We start from the raw sequence: 20,608 nt of genomic DNA on the forward strand, positions 1-20,608 counted from the left end.
CAAGAACAGAAAACCAAACACCGCATGTTCTCACTCATAGGTGGGAACTGAACAATGAGATCACTTGGACTCGGGAAGGGGAACATCACACACTGGGGCCTATCATGGGGAGGGGGAGGAGGGAGGGATTGCATTGGGGAGTTATACATGATATAAACGTTATGCACATGTACCCTAGAACTTAAAGTATAATAAAAAAAAAAAAAGAAAAAAAAAAAAATCTACTAGTGCATAGATTTGCTTTTTGGAGAGAGGAGTCAGATATCTTTTTATTGTTGCTCTAATTTTATGGTGGTCAGAGAATCTAGCCTGTATTATGATATCTGTTCTTTGAAATCTGTTGGGATTTCTTATGGCCTTATGTCTTAAATATTTTTTTAAAAGTGAATCTCTGATAGGGACAGAGCTGTATACATTTCATTTACATAAATATTTTAATTAAGTATTCAAATCTTTGTCTTTTTTTTCTTCTTCATTGCTTGGTTTCTGAGAGCAGTATGTTAGAATCTTCTACAATATTTATTGCTATGTACATATATTTTGTATTTCTACTAGTTTTTGCTATCTATTTTTCTGAGTCATTAGGTTGTGACTTAAGTGTCATCTTAAGTGAAGCTCTTATTAATACATACTGCCTGTCTGTGTCTGTTATTTCCCCCACTTTGTTTCTTTTTTGTCTAATATTAATCTCTCTATACTTGTTTTCTTTTGGTTAACATTTTCCTACTCTGTATTTTGTCACCACTTTCTTTCCAGCAGTGATATTTTGATTTTGATTTGTCTCTTACAAGCAGCATATAACTATATATTTTTGCTTGTTCTGCTTCTATCTTTTAGCTAATTCACACTTACTGTGACATCTGCTATGGTTGGACTTACTCTGCCTGCTTATACTTTGTATTTGCCTTGCTTCTTTTATTGTTATTTGAGCTTTCTTATTTTTTAATTTATTTTGTTCTGCTTTATTTTTTCTCTCCTCCCTTTTGATAATAATTGAGTTGTAGTTTTTTTCCCAAGAGGAAAAGTTTATTTTTTTCTATTCTAATGATTTGCAAATTAGTTGCTCCATTATATACTTTCAGTGGATTACTTTTACATTTTTAATAAACATGTCTAAACTTATGATTTTATTATCAAACTGTAGAGTTAATTAGTACGTATTTCATTTCACAGATAAGGTATGGTCTTAGCATGCATTTATATTTGTTCCTTCTCATTTCCACCTTTTAAAATTATTTTATGTAGAATTTTAGTTACACATTTTTATTACAGCAAACATGAACAATTATTTAGACTAAATTATAAGATTTGTTTTTTGTTTATTTGTTTACTACTATATCTTCCATCCTGTATCTTCTTTCGTGGATTTATTAGTTAATTTGCTTTATTATATTCTGAAATGATTCTTTCAGAATCTGTTGGAAGCTTTGTATCTCTACAAGTGAGTTTATTTTTCCCTTCCACTTCAATATTTGTTTAAATGGTTATAGAAACATTGGTTCAAAAATAGTTTCCCTTAGAACCATTTGCTTCTTTGACTTCTTGAATACATGTTGTTGATCAGAAGTCTGATAGAAATGTGATTACCAAATTGTTGTAAATTACTTATTTTTTTCCTCTGGAGAACTTTCAGGATTTTCTCTTACCTTTTTTTTTTTTTTAAATATTTTAAGTTCTGGGATACATGTGCAAAACGTGCGGGTTTGTTACATAGGTATACACGTGCCATGTTGTTTTGCTGCACCCATCAACCCATCATCTACATTAGGTATTTCTCCTAATGCTATCCCTCCCCTAACCACCAACCCCCCACCCCAACCAGGCCCCGGTGTGTGATGTTCCCCTCCCTGTGTCCATGTGTTCTCATTGTCAACTCCCACTTATGAGTGAGAACATGTGGTATTTGGTTTTCTGTTCCTATGTTAGTTTGCTGAGGATGATGGTTTCCAGCTTCATCCATGTCCCTGCAAAGGACATGAGCTCATCCTTTCTTATGGCTGCGTAGCATTCCATGGTGTATATGTGCCACATTTTCTTTATCCAGTCTATCATTGATAGGCATTTGGGTTTGTTCCAAGTATTTGCTATTGTGAATAGTGCTGCAATAAACATATGTGTACATGTGTCTTTATAGTAGTATAATTTATAATCCTTTGGGTGTATACCCAGTAATGAGATTGCTGGGTCAAATGGTATTTCTGGTTCTAGATTCTTGAGGAATTGCCACACTGTCTTCCACAATGGTTGAACTAATTTACACTCTCACCAACAGTGTAAAAGTGTTCCTGTTTCTCCCCTTCCTCCCCAGTATCTGTTGTTTCCTGACTTTTTAACGATTGCCATTCTAACTGGTGTGGGATGGTATCTCTCTGTGGTTTTCATGTGCATTTCTCTAATGACCAGTGATGATGAGCTTTTTTTTTTTTTTTTTTTTTTTTTTTGAGACGGAGTCTTGCTCTGTCGCCCAGGCTGGAGTGCAGTGGCCGGGTCTCAGCTCACTGCAAGCTCTGCCTCCCGGGTTCACGCCATTCTCCTGCCTCAGCCTCCGGAGTAGCTGGGACTACAGGCGCCCGCCACCTTGCCCGGCTAGTTTTTTGTATTTTTAGTAGAGACGGGGTTTCACTGTGTTAGCCAGGATGGTCTGAATCTCCTGACCTCGTGATCCACCCGTCTCGGCCTCCCAAAGTGCTGGGATTACAGGCTTGAGCCACCGCGCCCGGCCGAGCTTTTCTTTTCATATTTTTTTGGCCACATAAATGTCTTTTTTTGAAAAGTGTCTGTTCATATCCTTTGCCCACTTTTTGATGGGATTTTTTTTTTCTTGTAAATTTGTTTAAGTTCCTTGTAGATTCTGGATATGAGCCCTTTGTCAGATGGATAAATTGCAAAAATTTTCTCCCATTCTGTAGGTTGCCTGTTCACTCTAATGATAGTTTCTTTTGCTGTGCAGAAACTCTTTAATTTAATTAGATCCCATTTGTCAATTTTGGTTTTTGTTGTCGTTGCTTTTGGTGTTTTCATTCCATGCTTATGGATAGGAAGAATCAATATCGTGAAAATGGCCATACGGCCCAATGTAATTTATAGATTCAATGCTATCCCCATCAAGCTACCATTGACTTTCTTCACAGAATTAGAAAAAACTACTTTAAATCCATATGGAACCAAAAAAAGAGCCCATATAGCCAAGACAATCCTAAGCAAAAAGAACAATGGAGGCATCATGCCACCTGACTTCAAACTATACTATAAGGCTACAGTAGCCAAAACATCATGGTACTAGTACCGAAACAGATATATAGACCAATGGAACAGAACAGAGGCCTCAAAATAATGTCACACATCTACAACCATCTGATCTTCGACAAACCTCACAAAAACAAACATTGGGGAAAGGATTCCCTATTTAATAAATGGTGTTGGGAGAACTGACTAGCCATATGGAGAAAACTGAAACTCAACCCCTTCCTTACACCTTATACAAAAATTGAGATGGATTAAAGACTTAAACGTAAGACCTAAAACCATAAAATCTTTAGAGGAAAACCTAGGCAATGCCATTCAGGACGTAGGCATGGGCAAAGATTTTCTCTTAACTTTTAATAATTCCCATTGTGTGTCTGTCTTTGAGTCATATAGTTTTCTTATTCTTCACACTGTTAATAGTCTTCCTTGAATTTTAGCAGGAGGATGATATATATTCCTAGTCTACTAGCTTGATTCTGTAAATGTCTTTATTTTTCCAAAAGGATATTCTGTTACATAATGGCATGATCTATCAGCAGAGACATTAGGTTTAACTGAATGGCTAGGAGATATTGGTTGTCTACTGCCATATGACTTATATTGTACAGTGAGGTATGTATAGAACTAGAAAACATGGGCATCAGATCTTTGAATTCAGTTCTGTAGGAGCAAATTGAAGAGACTAGAACTCTAGGTTGATATGCCATTGAGTGACTTGAGTTCTGTTGGGAGAGCTTTAATTCTAGTGGCAAGTTATCTTCAGTCTCCGAACTTCTGTGTTCCCATCTATAAAATAAGGCTATAACATCATCTACTTCACACGGAAGCTGTTTAAAAAAAACAGGCATAGTACCAGGCACATGGAAGATCTCTGTATATTTCAGTAATCTCCACAATTCCCCTCATTCTACTTTTTCCTACAACACTTCTTTCTAGCTTACTATCATGCTGTGGCAAGTAACTCTGGTACATAGCAAATAAAAAATGAATTAAATTCAAGTAAATTGATTTGAATGTCAATGTCTAGATAATTTTCTAGGGACATGATAAATGCTTTCATTGTAAGGTGTTTGGACTTTCAGTATCAGTTCCATTGTCCTTCATCCTTGAAGATCATTGGAGAGCTTCATTAGGGTGAGAGAGGGAATTTAAAATATTTTGTAAAGTACTTCTGTTACCTTTGAAATCTCTTTTGAGTTCCAAACTGTGAAGGCCAAATCACACCTTATATCATCTTTCTTGATTCCCTTTTTGGAGGTCAGTACCATGTGTCCATTTCACCCTGTCTCCTTTGCATATTATTTCTGTGTGCTCATGTTGCTTTCAGTGACTTAACTATCTTCAAAACATTATAAATATTAATCACTCAACTTTGTAAGAAACTAGAAAAAAGCACAGCCCCTAGTGAAAAAGGCATGCCATGCAATTGGCTGTCATCAAAGGGGCTTGCCACATCCCTGAAATCTGCCATGGCTTGGGATCGATCTCAGGCAGCTAGGAAAACCCATCCAAAAAACAGCTCTGAGAGTGATGATATAATACAGAGTAATGCAGTTGAAATTTTGTGCTAGGTAATGTTTTAAAATTAGGTGCCACGTTGCCAGCATGTTTCTAAATTGACAGTCATTGGGCAGCATTCCATAATGTCTCTACTTTTTATGTCTTAACTGAGCTGCCCAGGAACACATCAAAAGTTATAGCTTCAAATTGTTCTAATGTGCTGCTTGCCATACTGTGGTTGTCACAAAAGAAGCACTTTCATTACTTTGTGTAGCTTGTAACTTTTTAAAAAAATTACCTCTTCGAGTTGACGTTTCTCATAGGTATAAGCTACCCTAATATTAAATTTGGTTACCCCCTTCAAAGTTCAGAATTTAAACTAGTTAAAAATCTTTATGCGCTTATTTATTTTCAAGATAATACAAACCCTGTTAATTTCAACTTCAAAATGTCTTCAGAGATTTTTAAGAACTTGAGTAATTTAGAAAACAATTTTGGTTTATGTAATATTTTCATGAATAAAAATATGGCACTTCTGAGATATGGCAAAAGGAACCTAATTTAGTCTGCAGGTTAGAGGCATTTTCTCAACCCAGGACCTTATAAAAGTAGCCCAGTTATTGGGCTAGATGGGGGTCTGTTGTCTGTGTGCCCACTGTGGATAATGTAGGGGTTGTATTTCTCAGCTGATATCTAGGTCCAAACACCTGTGAGAGACTGTTCTCTTCCCCTCTTTGTGGCAACCTGCCTTACATACCACCGTGTCCACTAGGTCAGCTAGGCAGTGGTGTCCAAACCTGGCAGAGTCAAAGGAATCACCTGGGTAGCTTTAAAAACCTCACATTTCCAGACTCCAGCCACAGAGAATCTGAATCAGCAGATAAGGAAATGTGGCCTTGGCCACAGAACATTACTTTCTGGCTCCTTCACTGCCCTTAACACAGTTTGATGACTGCAACACACTGATCCACCCATGATACATGGCACATGGAGCAGCATTTGAAACAGCAGCAGAATACTGTGGACAGATTGGGAGAAGAAAGAGGCCACACAGAGAGCACAACCACAGGTAGGGGCTAAATTAGAGACTGTTAAAAATACCCAGTGCTGAGCAGGGGACAAAAGCATCGATTCTACTCCATGCCCTCCTATTATAGCCACAGACTATGAAGCCAGGTTCTGCCTTGAAACACTCTCCTCTTTCCCCACATCTGTCCTATGACTGGGGTGTGTGGTGTGTGTGTGTGTTGTAGGGGTTTTTTCTGTCTCTTCTTTTCTTCAGTTTCTTATCATAGCCAGTTACATAGAAAATGAGAGAGAAAGACAGAGATACGAACACTTCTGGCAAAGTGTAAGGAGAGAAAGGAAGGTATTTAGGAGGAAAGAAAGGTATTTAGGAGGAAACAGGAAGAAAAACTCTTGAAGAATACATGGAAACAGTTTCTGGTGAGTGTGGAATAATAGTATTTTTTCCTTTCATCTTCTGAAGATACCCTGACTATTTAGCATATTTTTATCTCCCTTTCCTAAGTGGATGGCTTTGTCTGTAAAGACTGGTAGTATTGCCATTGAGGATAATCCTTCATTAAAATATCCTTCTTACATAAGGAACCCTCTGTTGTTTATTCCAAATTAAGCCAGGGAAGTCCTGAATGATTGTCATTTATTCAACATATTTTTATTGATGAGCGCGCTAGCTGCATGGAGTTCACAGCCAGTTAGGGATGCAGATGCACAGACAGAGGATGACAGCGCTGAGTGGCAGGTTCTTTAACAGGGGAAGTAGAGAAGGAAGGGGAGCACAAAGGAGAGCACTTGACCTCTCTCAGGGCTGAGGGAAGGCTTTGAAAGGAAGTGCAATTTCAGGTTGTATACCGTAGGGTGAAAAGGGGTGCACCCAGCAAGAGTGGCTGAAGAACTGAACATGCCAGCCTTGGATAAGAAAGCATGATTACGTGGCTGGAGAACTGAGAATGGTCCTGAATGGCCAGATTGAAGACAAGAGATGAGGCTGGAGAATTAATTGGGGGTCAGACCATGAAGGATCTTATGCATCATAAAAAAAAGTTTGACATGTATAATGGAGTGGTCCATTTCACTTACATCTTTTATATTTAGCCCTCTTTGTCTCTTTTTATCAAAGACACTGTAAGTAAGAGGTAGTACCCTTCTATTTGTCACAAATAAACAGGAACTTCCAAAAGTAGGCATGTGAGGAAAAAAGGTTAACATGGCAGGTGTCTACTCTTAGAAAGGCTTGCTTGTAAAGTTGGTTTGTGGCCCCAACTTTTGGGAACTTGCCTGGTAAACAGTTTCCTACAATGACATAAAACCTTTCCTAGCTGATAACAGTGGCTTGCTGTGCTAGACTGTGCAAACCATATGGCTTATATGCAAACCTCCTTTCCTTCTGGTACTCTGGAACTTTGCTACATGCTAGGCCGAAGGTGCCTGTGTGGCTAGCTTCCTGATAAAAACCTTGGATGCTAAGTCTCTAATAAGCTTTCCTAGATGGAAACATACACATGCTGCTGCATTTTCATAGCTGGGAGAAAAGTATGCTCTGTGTGAACTTTCATAAGGAGAAGAGGATGTAGGAAAGCTAGCAGATAGATTACTCCAGACTCCACCTATTTTTTTCCCTTGTGAGCCACTGTGTGTCCTCACTAGAGTACTGTGGTAAGTCGAAACCATGAGTACAATCGTGTGCTAAGGCCCGTGAGTCCTTCCAGTGAATCTCCTAACATAGGGGAGACCTTGAGGATCCCCAGCATGCATGCTATGAATATTTACCTATAACTAGTTACTGAATGAGTGAATAAATTCAGCTATTTAAAGGTAGAAGGATTAGTGTTCTTTTCTAGTTTTAACATTTCCTTATCTCTAAAATGATGATGACCTAACACACAGTCTTACTGCAGAAATCAAATGAAATAGTTCAGGTAAAAAGGCACATATATAGGCAGTGTACACAACTTAAATGTTTCTCCCAATAGATGTCAAGGTCCTCAAAACAAGAATCAATCTTACCTTTTTTGTATTTTTCCGTAAGTTATTGTGATACAGGTGGTGTTTGGTTACGTGAGGAAGTTCTTTAGTAGTAATTTGTGAGATCCTGGTGCATCCATCACTCAAGCAGTATACACTGCACAATATGTTGTCTTTTATTTCTTGGCTTCCTCCCACTCTTCCCCTCGACAAGTCCCCAAAGTCCACTGTATCATTCTTATGCCTTTGCATCCTCATAGCACATACGTGTGTGTATATTTATGTGTGTATATATATATATTTTGTAGCCAAAATTTGTTTAGTTGGTTTTATCTCTCACCGTATTTCTCAGATTCTCAAAGTTGTCTCTGAATTACTTTTGACTTTTACCTTCAAATGATAAAGATGTATCAGTTTTGAAGAGAGTCAAAAGAAAGAGCTACCAGTTCTAAGAGCAATTTAAAATCAGGAGATCCAGAAAGGATTTAAATAATGGCAAGGGTCCCAAGGTGACTTCTTTCCGTTTCTTTTATCAGGTGAGGACATACTTAATTGTGCAGTTCCGGGTATACTAAAAGCAACCACATTGTTGTATTTGTAGTGCAACACCCAAATACAAACAGCCTATCTTGTTACATTAAAAAAATACATTAGTATTAATATTTAGGGATAAGAGTGATGGACTAGATACTAATATGTAATTTATACTGAGAAAATTCTGCTCGAGATTTATTTCAGAGAATTTCCTTTGGAACAATTGAAATAAATTCCTGACTTTTTAATGAGCTTCAGATCCTGCCTGAAGGAACTTAAAACCAACCAGGCAATTCTTGAATTTCTTATGGCGTCATCTTCATTTTTGAAAATTTCTTGGAGCTCTGCCTGTCTTACTGAGTTGCTGGCAATAGTGTTGACCTGTTGAGTAGTTCCCCCTTAGACAGGCCTTACATTTTTTTCCCACCATCTTTGTCTTATTCTGGACTGAGGTACAAGTGTAAAAATGATGGGTTTACAGCTCTCTGCTTTCCGTTTGACCTTGTAGAGTGGCCTTTTCTGTGACCGAGTGGTAAAGAGCATCGCTTCTTCAGCGTGACTGGGCTTGTTGTAGATCTTTATTTCCTATCTTATTGGAGAGGATTTACAGTTCATAAACGGACTTTAATATAGAAGTTCCCTGGAGTTATAAGTATACAATGACATGGTAATTTCCCAAAATGCGGCTTTACAAGGGTAGTTTTCTTCATAGGCTATTTACATTGGTTTTGCTTCCGTTTTATTGCCTTCCCATCCTTTATTTTTCTCTTTTCTCCTTTTTCATTATCATGTGGTCAGATGCTTCCCCTCAACTGGCCATAAATACTTATTTTAATACTTATTGCTCTTATGGAATGAAATTTTATGTTTCTTGATCATAATTTTAAAAGCAAATGAAACATTTTTACTGTATTTCTCTGTTTATAAGGACTTGATGGAAATGCTTTTTATTCATGTGAGCCTGGATTCTTTTTGTTATGTTTGAACGAGGGATTGTTTTGTTTATTTGACTTGACTTTGTTCTCCTAGGTCAACAACTTTAATGGAAGGTGTATTTTAGATTGCTGATATAAGCCTTCTTAGAGTCAGTTGGTTGCCAACAAAAGTTCAGTTCTAACCAAAGTGTAGATTACTTGTGTTGGGCCTGTGCTTAGAGGCCTCCTTAATGAAGTGAGTGTTGTGAGATTTGCTGGTGTTTGTGGTGTCATTAGTTTTAGAAGAAAAGTTCCAGAAGCTTCTTGTAGTAACAATAATAACCTGATAGTCTGATGTTATTTCTTCTCGAAGAGATGTAGTTGTTGTGTCCTCTGTATTGTGACATTTTGTATTTTCTATTTCAGTTTCCCAGCCAGGTGGTCATTCAGAGCCTACACATCTGTTCTGTATTTTAACCCACGGATGAGAATATTCATTCAAGCCAAGAGAGTTAAGACTAAACATCTTTGCTATTGCCTCTACAGACCCAGGTAACTCATCTTTCTTCAGTTATCTGCACGGAGTTTTTATTTATAAAATTGATGTGCTCCCTAAAGTTGTCAAAGTGAGGACATTGACTTTGATAGTAAGATTTTTACATTATAAACAAAATTTAAACCACATCCGGGAAGGTTTGCTAAAGAGTAATTGGATGTGAACAAATATTTGGCAGTAATAAAAACACACTGCAGTGAGCATGCTAAGTTAGATCATCACCCCGAGTAGAAATTTGTTTTTTACTTCAGTGAATTTTAGGTGCTTTGACAACAATTAGTTCCACTAAATGATCACAGTTCACGTATATCTTCTGTTTACACAATACATTTGAACTATTAAACCATATATGTACATGCTTATATTATACATAGAGAATGAATATATTTATAAATATGTATCTGGTTGATTTATATTTTATGTGTTTTTTTACTTTAACATAAATGTTTTCAAGGTTTTGTTGTTGTTGTTTTGAGACAGAGTCTCTCTCTTGTCACCCAAGCTGGAGTACAGTAGCGCAATCTTGGTTCACTGCAACCTCTGCCTCCCCGGTTCATGTGATTCTCCTGTCTTAGCCTCCTGAGTGGCTGGGATTACAGGCATGCACCACCACACCTATCTAATTTTTGTGTTTGTAGTAGAGACGAGGTTTCACCATGTTGACCAGGCTGGCCTCGAACTCCTGACCTCAAGTGATCCGCCTGCCTTGGCCTCCCAAAGTGCTGGGATTGTAGGCGTGAGCCACCATGCCTGGCCATCCACTAGGCCCGGCCTTTAAGTTTATGTTTACGTATTATAAAATCCATTTTATCCAACTATGAATCTATCACAATGGTCATTTTCTTATTGTGGTTTCTGGGTAGTCTTTCATTTACACGCCAAACATTTATCAGATTTTTCTGTGAGTCTGAGATTAGAGGAAAAGAAGCTATTTGAAAAAGATACTTGCACATGCATGTTTATAGCACCACAATTCACAATGGCAAAATCATGGAACCAACCCAAATGTCCATCAGTCAACAAGTGGATGAAGAAACTGTGGTATATATATATACAATGGAATACTACTCAGCAATAAAAAGGAATGAATTAACAGCATTCGCAATGACCTGGATGAGAGTGGAGACTATTATTCTAAGTGAAGTAACTCAGGAATGGAAAATCAGATATCGTATGTTCTCACCAATATGTGGGAGCTAAGCTGTGAGGACGCAAAGGCATAAGAATGATACAGTGGACTATGGGGACTTGTTGGGGGGGAAGAGTGGGAGGGGGCCAAGGAATAAAAGACAACATATTGTGCAGTGTATACTGCTTGAGTGACAGGTGCACCAGGATCTCACAGATTACCACTAAAGAACTTCCTCATGTAACCAAACACCACCTGTACCCCAATAACTTATGGAAAAATGGAAAAAAGATAAAATCAATTCTTGTTTTGAGGACCTTGATATCTATTGGGAGAAACATTTAAGTTGTGTACACTGCCTATATATGTGCCTTTTTACCTGAACTATTTCATTTGATTTCTGCAGTAAGACTGTGTGTTAGGTTATCATCATCATTTTAGAGATAAGGAAATGTTAAAACTAGAGAAGAACTCAAACCTTCTGGCTCTAAATTCTTTACCAATCCAAATTCAATGCTGCTTCTCCTATACCACATTAACTCTTTATAATATGTCTGCATTTGTCATCTTGTCTTATTTGCATGAAAATGCAGTAGCTGTCCTGAGAGGGGCCTTGCAGTCACTCCTAAAGATATTAATACTAAAATTATAGATCTCTGCATCGTACTCCCTGAGCACACACCAATGAATTTTGCAAAAGCTTTACTTTTGATTTCTAATTATACTGCCCGTCATCTTTTGAAAATAAAATATTCCAATCCTGAGACTTTCCCTATAAATCAGTTCATTCATTTCCTAGTAAATATCAAAGCAATGTTTCCTTTTCATCAGTCTTACTCTTCTGGGGAGTGCCAAGTGTCTCCTGGATCAATCAATATAGCCAATCTTTTCAAATTAAATTTCTCTCAGTGAGTTTGGGTAAAAAATAGTTTAAGCCCATGGAAAATGTGGATTTGTCTCTATTTTCTGAGGGAATTTTAGTAAATTGAGTGTAATCTACCTAAATTACTTATATCAAGTGGTGGCTGCTTCCCATTCGAGTGTATTGCAACGGAACGGACTCCCACCCAAGATGAGTGCAAATTTGTCTCTGGAGGAGTCTAGATCACGGAAGAAATTATTACTTTGGAAAAAATTTCTAGGTGATTTCTCAGGTCTCTTAAACATTTTATAAGTCTATAATTCTTGGAGTCTTAAATATTGTTTGTATAATAAAGACAAATTGTTATATGGTTATGTTACTTGATCTTAGGCAACAAACATTCTTCATTAACATTGCTTAACCGTAGACCCATGATGCTGAAAGGAGTCCAGATGAGTTGGGATGGGTGTTACCCTGCATTCAGAGGAACCTCATAGTCCTTTTTAAGTTATTCAGGGACATTAACGCTATGTTCTGTTGTTGAATACTCTGCAACACTATGCTTCCGAAACAGAATTCAGTATTTAGGGATGCTTTCCATACCCTAACACCCCACCCACCCATCAGACTAGTAATTTTTGAACAGTGATTCTTTTGTATACCATGCATGTTATGTGTCCATTTTCGAATTTTTACAGTACTGAATTATTTAATCTTTTATTACAGTATGATAGTTGGAAGCAAAATTTGAATTAGCCAAACCTGGATGGGAATTTAGGTTTTGTCATTTACTAGTTGTGGACCTTTGGCAATTACTTGAGTCTTACTCTTCTCCATTGTGAATTGGGAATTCCTCTGCCACTGAGGTTATTGTGAGGACTAAAATAAAACAGTGTTTTATGTTAAACATAAAAACAGTAAGGTTTCTGAAATGTTTGTAAACCAATAGTAGTTGTTATTATACAAATGTGTAAGAGCAAGTGGATGGAATGACCACTCTGTGCAAGGTTCTCTTGTAGGCATTGAACATTTTGCAAAAGCAAAAAGAGAAAATTCCTGGGCTGGGCATGGTGGCTCATGCCTGTAATCCCAGCACTTTGGGAAGCCGAGGCAGGTGGATCACCTGAGGTCAGGAGTTCGAGACCAGCCTGGCCAAGAAGGTGAAATTCCATCTCTGCTAAAAATACAAAAATTTAGCTGGGCATGGTGGCTTACACCTGTAATCCCACCTACTCTGGAGGCTGAGGCAGGAGAATCGCTTGAACTCAGGAGGCAGAGGTTGCAGTGAGCTGAGATCGCACCACTGCACTCTAGCCTGGATGACTGAGTGAAACTCCGTCTCAGAAAAAAAAAAAAAAAAGAAAAAAAGAGAAAATTCCTGCCCTCATGGAGCTTGCATTCTAGTGGGGGAGGAAAGACAACATGTAAATTACAATGGATGATAAAATATCAGGTAATTCTTTTTTTTTTAGTTTCAACTTTTATCTTAGATACAGAAGGTGCATGTGCAGGTTTATTACATGGGTATATTGTGTGATGCTGAGGTTTGGGGTATGGATCCTGTCACCCAGCTAATGAGCATGGTACCCAATAGGGATGATTTCTACCCATACCCCCATCCCTGCCTCCCTCCTCCCCTGTCTTGTATTCCCCAGTGTCTGTTGTTCCCATGTTTATGTCCATGTGTGCTCAGTGTTTAGCTCCCACTTATAAATGAGATTATGAGGTACTTGTTTTACTGTTTCTGTGTTAATTCACCTAAGATTATGGTCTCCACTGCATTTATGTCACTGCAAAGGACATGATTTTATTCTTTTTTTATGGCTGTGTAGTATGCTATAGTGTGTATGTAACACTTTTAAAAAAATCCAATCCAACATTGATGGGCACCTAGATTGATTCCATGTCTTTGCCATTGTGAATAATGTGGCAATAAACATCTGAGTGTGTGTGTCTTTTGGGGCAAGTTGGTTCCTCTTAACAAAGGTCCATTGCACAGGTCCACCTGAGTATTTTCATGACATAATGGTTGACTTCTATCAGAGTGAGCAATTCAAGAGAACAAAGTAGAATTTGCAACCTTTTAGAGCCCATCTTCAAAAGTGACAGACCATCATCACTTTTGCCGTGCCACAGGTCAGGCTAGATTTAGTGTTGCGGTGGGGGCACCACACGTAGGCATTAATACCAGGAGGAAAAAAACACAGGAGACATCTTGGATGGTGGGTAGCACAGTGAGTTATGCAATAATTTTGTGGGAAGATGGTTCCAGAAGAAGGGGACAGTAAGTGCAAAGACAGCAATCAAAGGCTAGTCTAGCTAGAACACAGAAAACAGATTGAAGTAGATTGGGCAGATCAGGTAAGGCCTGAAGCAACATGACACGAAGAGGTGGCTGTATTGAGAATGGAATAACTTGAGCAGAGGAGTGGCATTACTTGATCTACGTTTTTAAAAGATTATTCTAGCTGTTGAGTAGAGAACTGATTTCATGGGATAAGAAGAAAGGAGGGAAGTTGAGGTAGGATAGATACTATTACTGTATTCTAGGAGAGAAATGAGCTTGAGCTCAGGTGGTAATGGTGGAAGGGATGGAAAGTGTCTGGATTACAAATATGTTGTGAAGATAGAGCCAACAAGTCTTGCCAATGAATTGGATATGGGGTGGAGAGAAATTGAGGAGTCCAGAAGGCCTTCTAAATTTTTATCCTGAACAAAATCTTGGGAATGATAGGGGAGGTGCAAATGTAGAGGTTAGGAGGAATGGTGGATGGACTTCTCTTCATATCATAGTGGACATACTAAATTTGGGAGGTCTGTTGGACATCCACATCTCTACCTATCAATATTATATGAACCAGAAAATTATTGATCCTGTCTAATTACATTTTGTAAAGAATAATTAAGGATTAGAATTATTTTTACAATATAATTAAACCAGGTAAACCCTTATAACTTAAAAGAAAGAATTATGATTGAATACTACAATGTAGTTATGATTTACAACTGGGGGCTAATTTTTTTCTGTGTTAATAAAAGTTCAGAACTGTAGTTTTCTTTACTTGAAGTCTGTTTTTTTCAACTTAAATTTTAAAATACTGTATTTGATATTGGCCGGAGTATTTTGAACAAATGTTTTAAGTGCGAAAATTAAAGTCAGTGAAAGTTTAAATTTCTGCAAATTGTTCTGATCAAACCAGTCACCCAAAATGCTGTATTAAGTTATGTTCCATACTTCTTCAGCACAAAGCCTTGAAAGGTGCATAGTGTTTCTTCATACTTTTATTTCTCTTGATGGAGAAGGGTTCTATTTTCCTCATAAAAGTAGTAAAATTAGTAAAAATTTATACAATACAGAATTAGATATGGGGGAAAAATCAAATAACCAAAAGCCCTTTTTACCACTTGTCATTCATTCTGTGCTATAGCAATCTGTAATGTTCCCTAAAGGAGAGCCTCTGTTAGAAGTTTAATAAATATCTTTCCAAATTGTTTTCTACACAGTTATGTATATGTGCACATGCATGCATGCACATACAGATTTTTTTAAACATAAAATTATGTACAACTTGTTATTTTCTCTTACAGTTATATCTTGGAGACTTTGTCATTGTTAAATATATTGCATAGCACTATGATTTATTTAACTGTTTTCTTATTGATGTACATTTAGAGTTTACAGAGCTTTGAGCATTCTCAAACCAAATATTCTAGAATTTTTCTCTCTATGATAATTTAAACCAATGTTTTAAAGCCCAGTTTGGGGAGTTTTCTGTAACAGATGCACATACTTTCAACTGTATTCAGAGAACCTCAGGTTTTGTAGAGCTTTTCTCACCTATGCTTTGTTCTCTTTGAGTTTATGGATATATACATGTATATATTTTTTCCTTTATTGTTCTAGAGCATCTTTGCGATCACTAAAACAATGGACCTTGAAAACAGGTTTCTCAATCAATAAAGTAGAAAATGTGCTTTTGGTAATTTAAAATGATACATGAATGTGTGTTTCTGAGCATTGCAGTTAGAGATAATTGTTTTGGGACTAGGATAAGTAGTTTATCCAGTGTTAATGATAATCTGAGTAAGTGGGCTATGCCTATTAACCAGAAACTTTGATAAGGTAACAACTTCATAAAATTTTTTAAAGAAAATTATCCTATTTTAGATGTCTAAGTGAACATTTGTGTGGGCAGATTTTCTTATCGCTCTCATGAAGTCTCCTTACAAAAGCAACATTTCTAAGTAGTGAACGGCAAGGAATTTCGCTTAGGTATAAAGTTTGCTAATTTACTAGCTGGATGCAACTCACTCGATGAATCTTTCTTAATAATTGTGTGTCTCTGGAGCATATAGTCTTACTAAAGAATATTGTCTTATGTACTTTAAAATGATAGTCTGACTTGATTATGTTCTTTTTTCTTTCTTTTCAGAAAGTATCTTTATGTCACATCTTCTTTTAAAGGAGCATTTAAAAATGAAGTTAAAAAGGCGGAAGAAGCAGTAAAGATTGGTATGCGATTACCTGTAGCTTACATCATTGTTGTTCAGTCACTCAGCAAATCTTAATTGTGCACTGATTCTGAGACATACATTGCTCCAGGCATTGTAGGAGCTACTACAATTAATTAATTGTAGTTTCTGTCTCTGTGGAACTTCAAAACACATTCTTTCCATCTCTGAGTTTGTTTACTCATGATATTATTTATTATTATAAGTATGATCCTGAACACACTTCAAACTAGATTGATATTTGTTAGAAACCTTGTTTGTCTGTCTGGACATGGTGGTTCACACCTATAATTCAGGCACTTTGGGAGGACAAGGTGGGAGAATCACTTGAGGCCAAGAGTTCAAGACCAGCCTGGGCAACATAGTGAGACTGTGTCTCTATTTTAAAAAATAAAATAAGAAACCCTGCTTGTCATAGCACTGTGTTAGGTCATTTTAGATCCCTGCACTGCATCTACTTTCAGAAGGATGTTCTACATATTCACTCCTCCTACTGCAGGAACAAAGCTCTCTTCCCCAGTATCTGGGAGTGAGTAGTAGCTCTACATCTATATTTTGTGGATTTTAAAGCATTTTCTGTCAGCTAAAAACTCATTTATGACTTTTGAATTTGTATTTGTATATTTATGTCCTATAAATTGTCGTACCTAAATGAAAGCCCAATAGAAGGAAGATTTAAAATGTGTAAAAGTTATAAGAGGGACATAGGGTTTTCTGAGATCATGGTCTGTATGCCATTTTTCACTGGTCATGCTATATGTATGGAAAATACTCACTTAAAATTGCTTGAAATAATTTTGCTATATTATAACTATTCGGCTTCTACTTCCAGCTGAATTCATATTGAAAGAAGCACAAATCAAAGTAAACCAGTGTGACACAACCTCTTTATCTTCTGCCAAGGTATGACATGTAAAGAGAGTAGTCTTATTAAATGGCAAATTGTGTCATTTGCTTTTCCTGTGCATAGTTGTCTCTTATCATCTACTTCCTAAACTTTTAAGCACAGATAAGCTGAGAAGATTAAGTTGATTTTAACTCAGGTCAACAGAATAGATGAGTGCAGAGAAAGGAGAGGAAACTCAGCAAGTGGGGGCAAGGCTGAGGCAGAGACAAAAGATGAACAGAACATGGCGTGAATTTGAAATGAGGAAGAGCATCACAAGCAATTTCTTTAAAATAGAAAGGAAAGTAACAGGAGAAAGGGAAAAAATAATGAAAAGCCAGCAGAAGAAAAAACTAGCCTATCAAGTCTCCTTGAAAATATCTATTCAAATTATAGCTCCCTGTGGACCTAAATAAATGGGGAATGCAAGGAGAGGTCTAATAAGCAATCCTTCCTGCTAGTGCTAGGAATTATATACTGTAATTATGAATATTAATAACAATGCTTCCAGCTTCCAAAGCTCTTTTATTATGAGTTGCTCCACACAGTTCATAAACATTCTTTGTAATTCTTACAATATGCCCATGAGTAAGATAAGTTAAAAAGAACTATTGTTATTAATTATAATGCATTGCAACTAAGAGAAATAGAATATTGCTGCAAGACATGTATTGTAAGTTTGCTAACTCTTACCAAAAAGATGGTGTGAAGCTTTAAACGATGGTGAATCATTAAGCAACGTATTTATTTGCTTACATGCAAAAGGATAAGTAGGAATATGGAGGTAAAATGCCTTACTTCACCTTCACCTTCTCTTCATCCTCTTCTACAGACTGAATGTATGAATCCTTTCAGTGATTTTGCCATTTAACTTTCCAGGACCAAGGCTGTGTCTGATTAAAGATCTTTCGTATCTAAGGTCTTGAGTAAGGGATGACATCAAAGAGTAGTTCGTGGTAATGCCCCAAAGCTAATTCTCTCCATGGCTTGCCCCAATTTCTTTTAGTTTTTTCTTTTCATTTTTTAAATTAAAGGTAAACCTATCTTATTGTTATTGATTATTGATTTTTAATAGTTTAAGCTTTTTAAAATTTTGTTTTTAAGAAATCATTTCCCTTTGCTTTATATGTTTGAGAGTCCAGAGAAAGACTAATGGGTCAGGACCTTGCTTCCTTTTTGCCTCCTGCTATTTCTTCTCCCTGCCTCTGCTCTGTGCTCTGAGGGCAGGCAGGGTAGGGAAGTCCTTGACCAATTTACTTTGTTGATCTGATGCAGTCCGGTTTCTGTAAGGCAGAGAAGAGAGCAAAGCAGAATGACCTGAACTTTTGACCTCTTAAATTCTTCTGGACAGATGAATTTTAAATGGAATACTTGCCAACCATTTTCCACTTTCTTTTACTGGAAATTCAGTGAAAATAGTGTTCATTCAGTGCTGTACCATACATCAAAAGAGATACCCACCTTTCACCTCAGGAGGATGAAGCATGAGGCTATTCTGACGCCTGAGAACAACAACCATGAATTATTTCTCTTCTGCTTGCTTAGAGGGAGCGTACCAGATTTAGAGTAGTGAATGAGTTGGTATATCAAATCAAAAGTGTTAAGAAAGATAACTGGGCATGGGGTATCCTATAAAGGGAAAGTTTGAGAAATATTAGAGGTATCCAGAATTCGATATGAAGAAGATATTTTCTGCTGGCTACTAACCAAATTTCTCAATTATCTTTTTTTTTCCTGCAAAAACACTTAGTGGTCACATAATTGAGCATTTATTGTTCTCACAAACAAAAGTCAGAACCTGGGTACACTAAATAACTCACCCAAGTTTTCATGTAGTTTTTGTCAAAGACTTTGTGCCATTATGGAGAATAAAGTTTCTTTCTCTAAAAGACAGAGAGGATAATCTGAATATGTACAAAAGAGAATAGTGGGTTAAGATTTGGTTTATCTTCTAAGGTGTTGAAACTGAATAATTTATCAAGTATTGAGAATCTACGATGGTAGAATTGCATTAGGTAATGTGAGCTATTGTTACCCTTGAAACATTTGAATAATAGGATAATATCAACATGCTTTTTGTTAATTCAGTGGCATTGTGTTCTCTCCTAACCAATGCACTTCTCCAGGATGTATTACAGAGAGCTTTGGAAGATGTAGAAGCAAAGCAAAAGAATCTTAGAGAGAAACAAAGGTGAGACATAAGGTTTTTTGTTTGCAGGAATCCTCTGTACTGTGTTAAAACAAATTCTGGTTTCTAAGTAGGTAGATTTAGTGGTTATTGTGACAATTTGTTTTTTCAGCTTGTGACATCTTATTATCTGAAATCTAATATAGTCAAGGTCCCAAAACCAAGATCAGCAATGTAAAACATTGATAAAGTATATATTTACACGTACATGTGTGTGTCTACGTAATGTTAAAACTTCCAAAAAAAGTGAAAAAATTAGTTCAGCATATAATTGTTTGGGCTAGATGAAGATGTCTGGATGAGGGAGTGAACTGCCTGGAGGATCAGCTGATAACTCACTTTGCCTCTGTGTCATTTGCCATTTAAATTCTAGAGAATTGGTTCCAGTTGCTTCCCTTTGTCTAGTAGCTTAAAATTTAAGATAGGAAGTAATGTTTCACGTGAATGTATTGCTTATATATCGCTAAAATAAAAATAGCAAGGATATGTTAACAAAACCAGATATTTACATTTGTAAGATTAACTTGCTATCCAACTCAAATGCTAAACAAGTTAAACTGAAAATAATCACTGCTGCCCACATAAGATCGGACTTTGAAAGCTGTGATACCTTTGTGAAACTATTTTTAAGGGAAGTATGATTAGTTCTTAACATTATTTTTCGTGAACCATGCACTGACATCCAACCATAACTTTCCTCAAAACTTAAATTTTAAATGTCACTTTTGCATTTATCACAATAAATAAGTGTGAAATGTTACTTATGCATTTACCAGAAAAATTTAAATAAATGTCATAGAAATTGTAATTTAAAAATGAAGCCCTAAGGCTTTAGAAATAAAAACCTTCTTGAAACAAGTTCACTGTATGAGATAGTTCATACAGTGAAATGTTTGAAAACTGACCAATCAACACTTTATTAATAATAATGCCAGTTGCCATGAACTTGTTTTAATGGTCAAATGCTGGGTTTTTTAATCGAAGAATATCAGTATATCATTTAATATTATAGAGTGACTATGTCGTATACTGCAATACCCTATTTAGGTATCCCTTATGCAGTCAGTACTTTTGTTGAATAGTTGGGATCTCATTACTGAGTAGTGATTTTTCAGAAAAAGTTTGATTCCTATATGTTTGACCTTAGATATACATATGTTTAATAAATATATAGTATATTAACTCATATCTTATGTTCTATATATATCATATCCACATGGGAGGACTGATAGAACTTTATAATTGTTCTTTAATGATAGACGCATTTAATTAGTCCAGTAAGTATATTATGTC

At 36.6% G+C, this 20,608-nt stretch overlaps 1 protein-coding gene across 1 annotated transcript in view; it reads left to right on the plus strand.

Moving 5' to 3' along the window:
- The window catches only part of MORC1 (MORC family CW-type zinc finger 1), a 177,090-nt gene that overhangs the window by 45,552 nt on the left and 110,930 nt on the right, over positions 1-20,608 (plus strand). Inside the window, 4 exon segments of the mRNA XM_033211353.1 lie at positions 9,609-9,734; positions 16,163-16,242; positions 17,074-17,144; positions 19,254-19,318. Of these exon segments, the coding sequence (XP_033067244.1) occupies positions 9,609-9,734; positions 16,163-16,242; positions 17,074-17,144; positions 19,254-19,318 (342 nt within the window).

Source organism: Trachypithecus francoisi, unplaced genomic scaffold (genome assembly GCF_009764315.1).
Source record: "Trachypithecus francoisi isolate TF-2019V2 unplaced genomic scaffold, Tfra_2.0 Lachesis_group0, whole genome shotgun sequence".
Lineage (NCBI taxonomy): Eukaryota > Metazoa > Chordata > Mammalia > Primates > Cercopithecidae > Trachypithecus > Trachypithecus francoisi.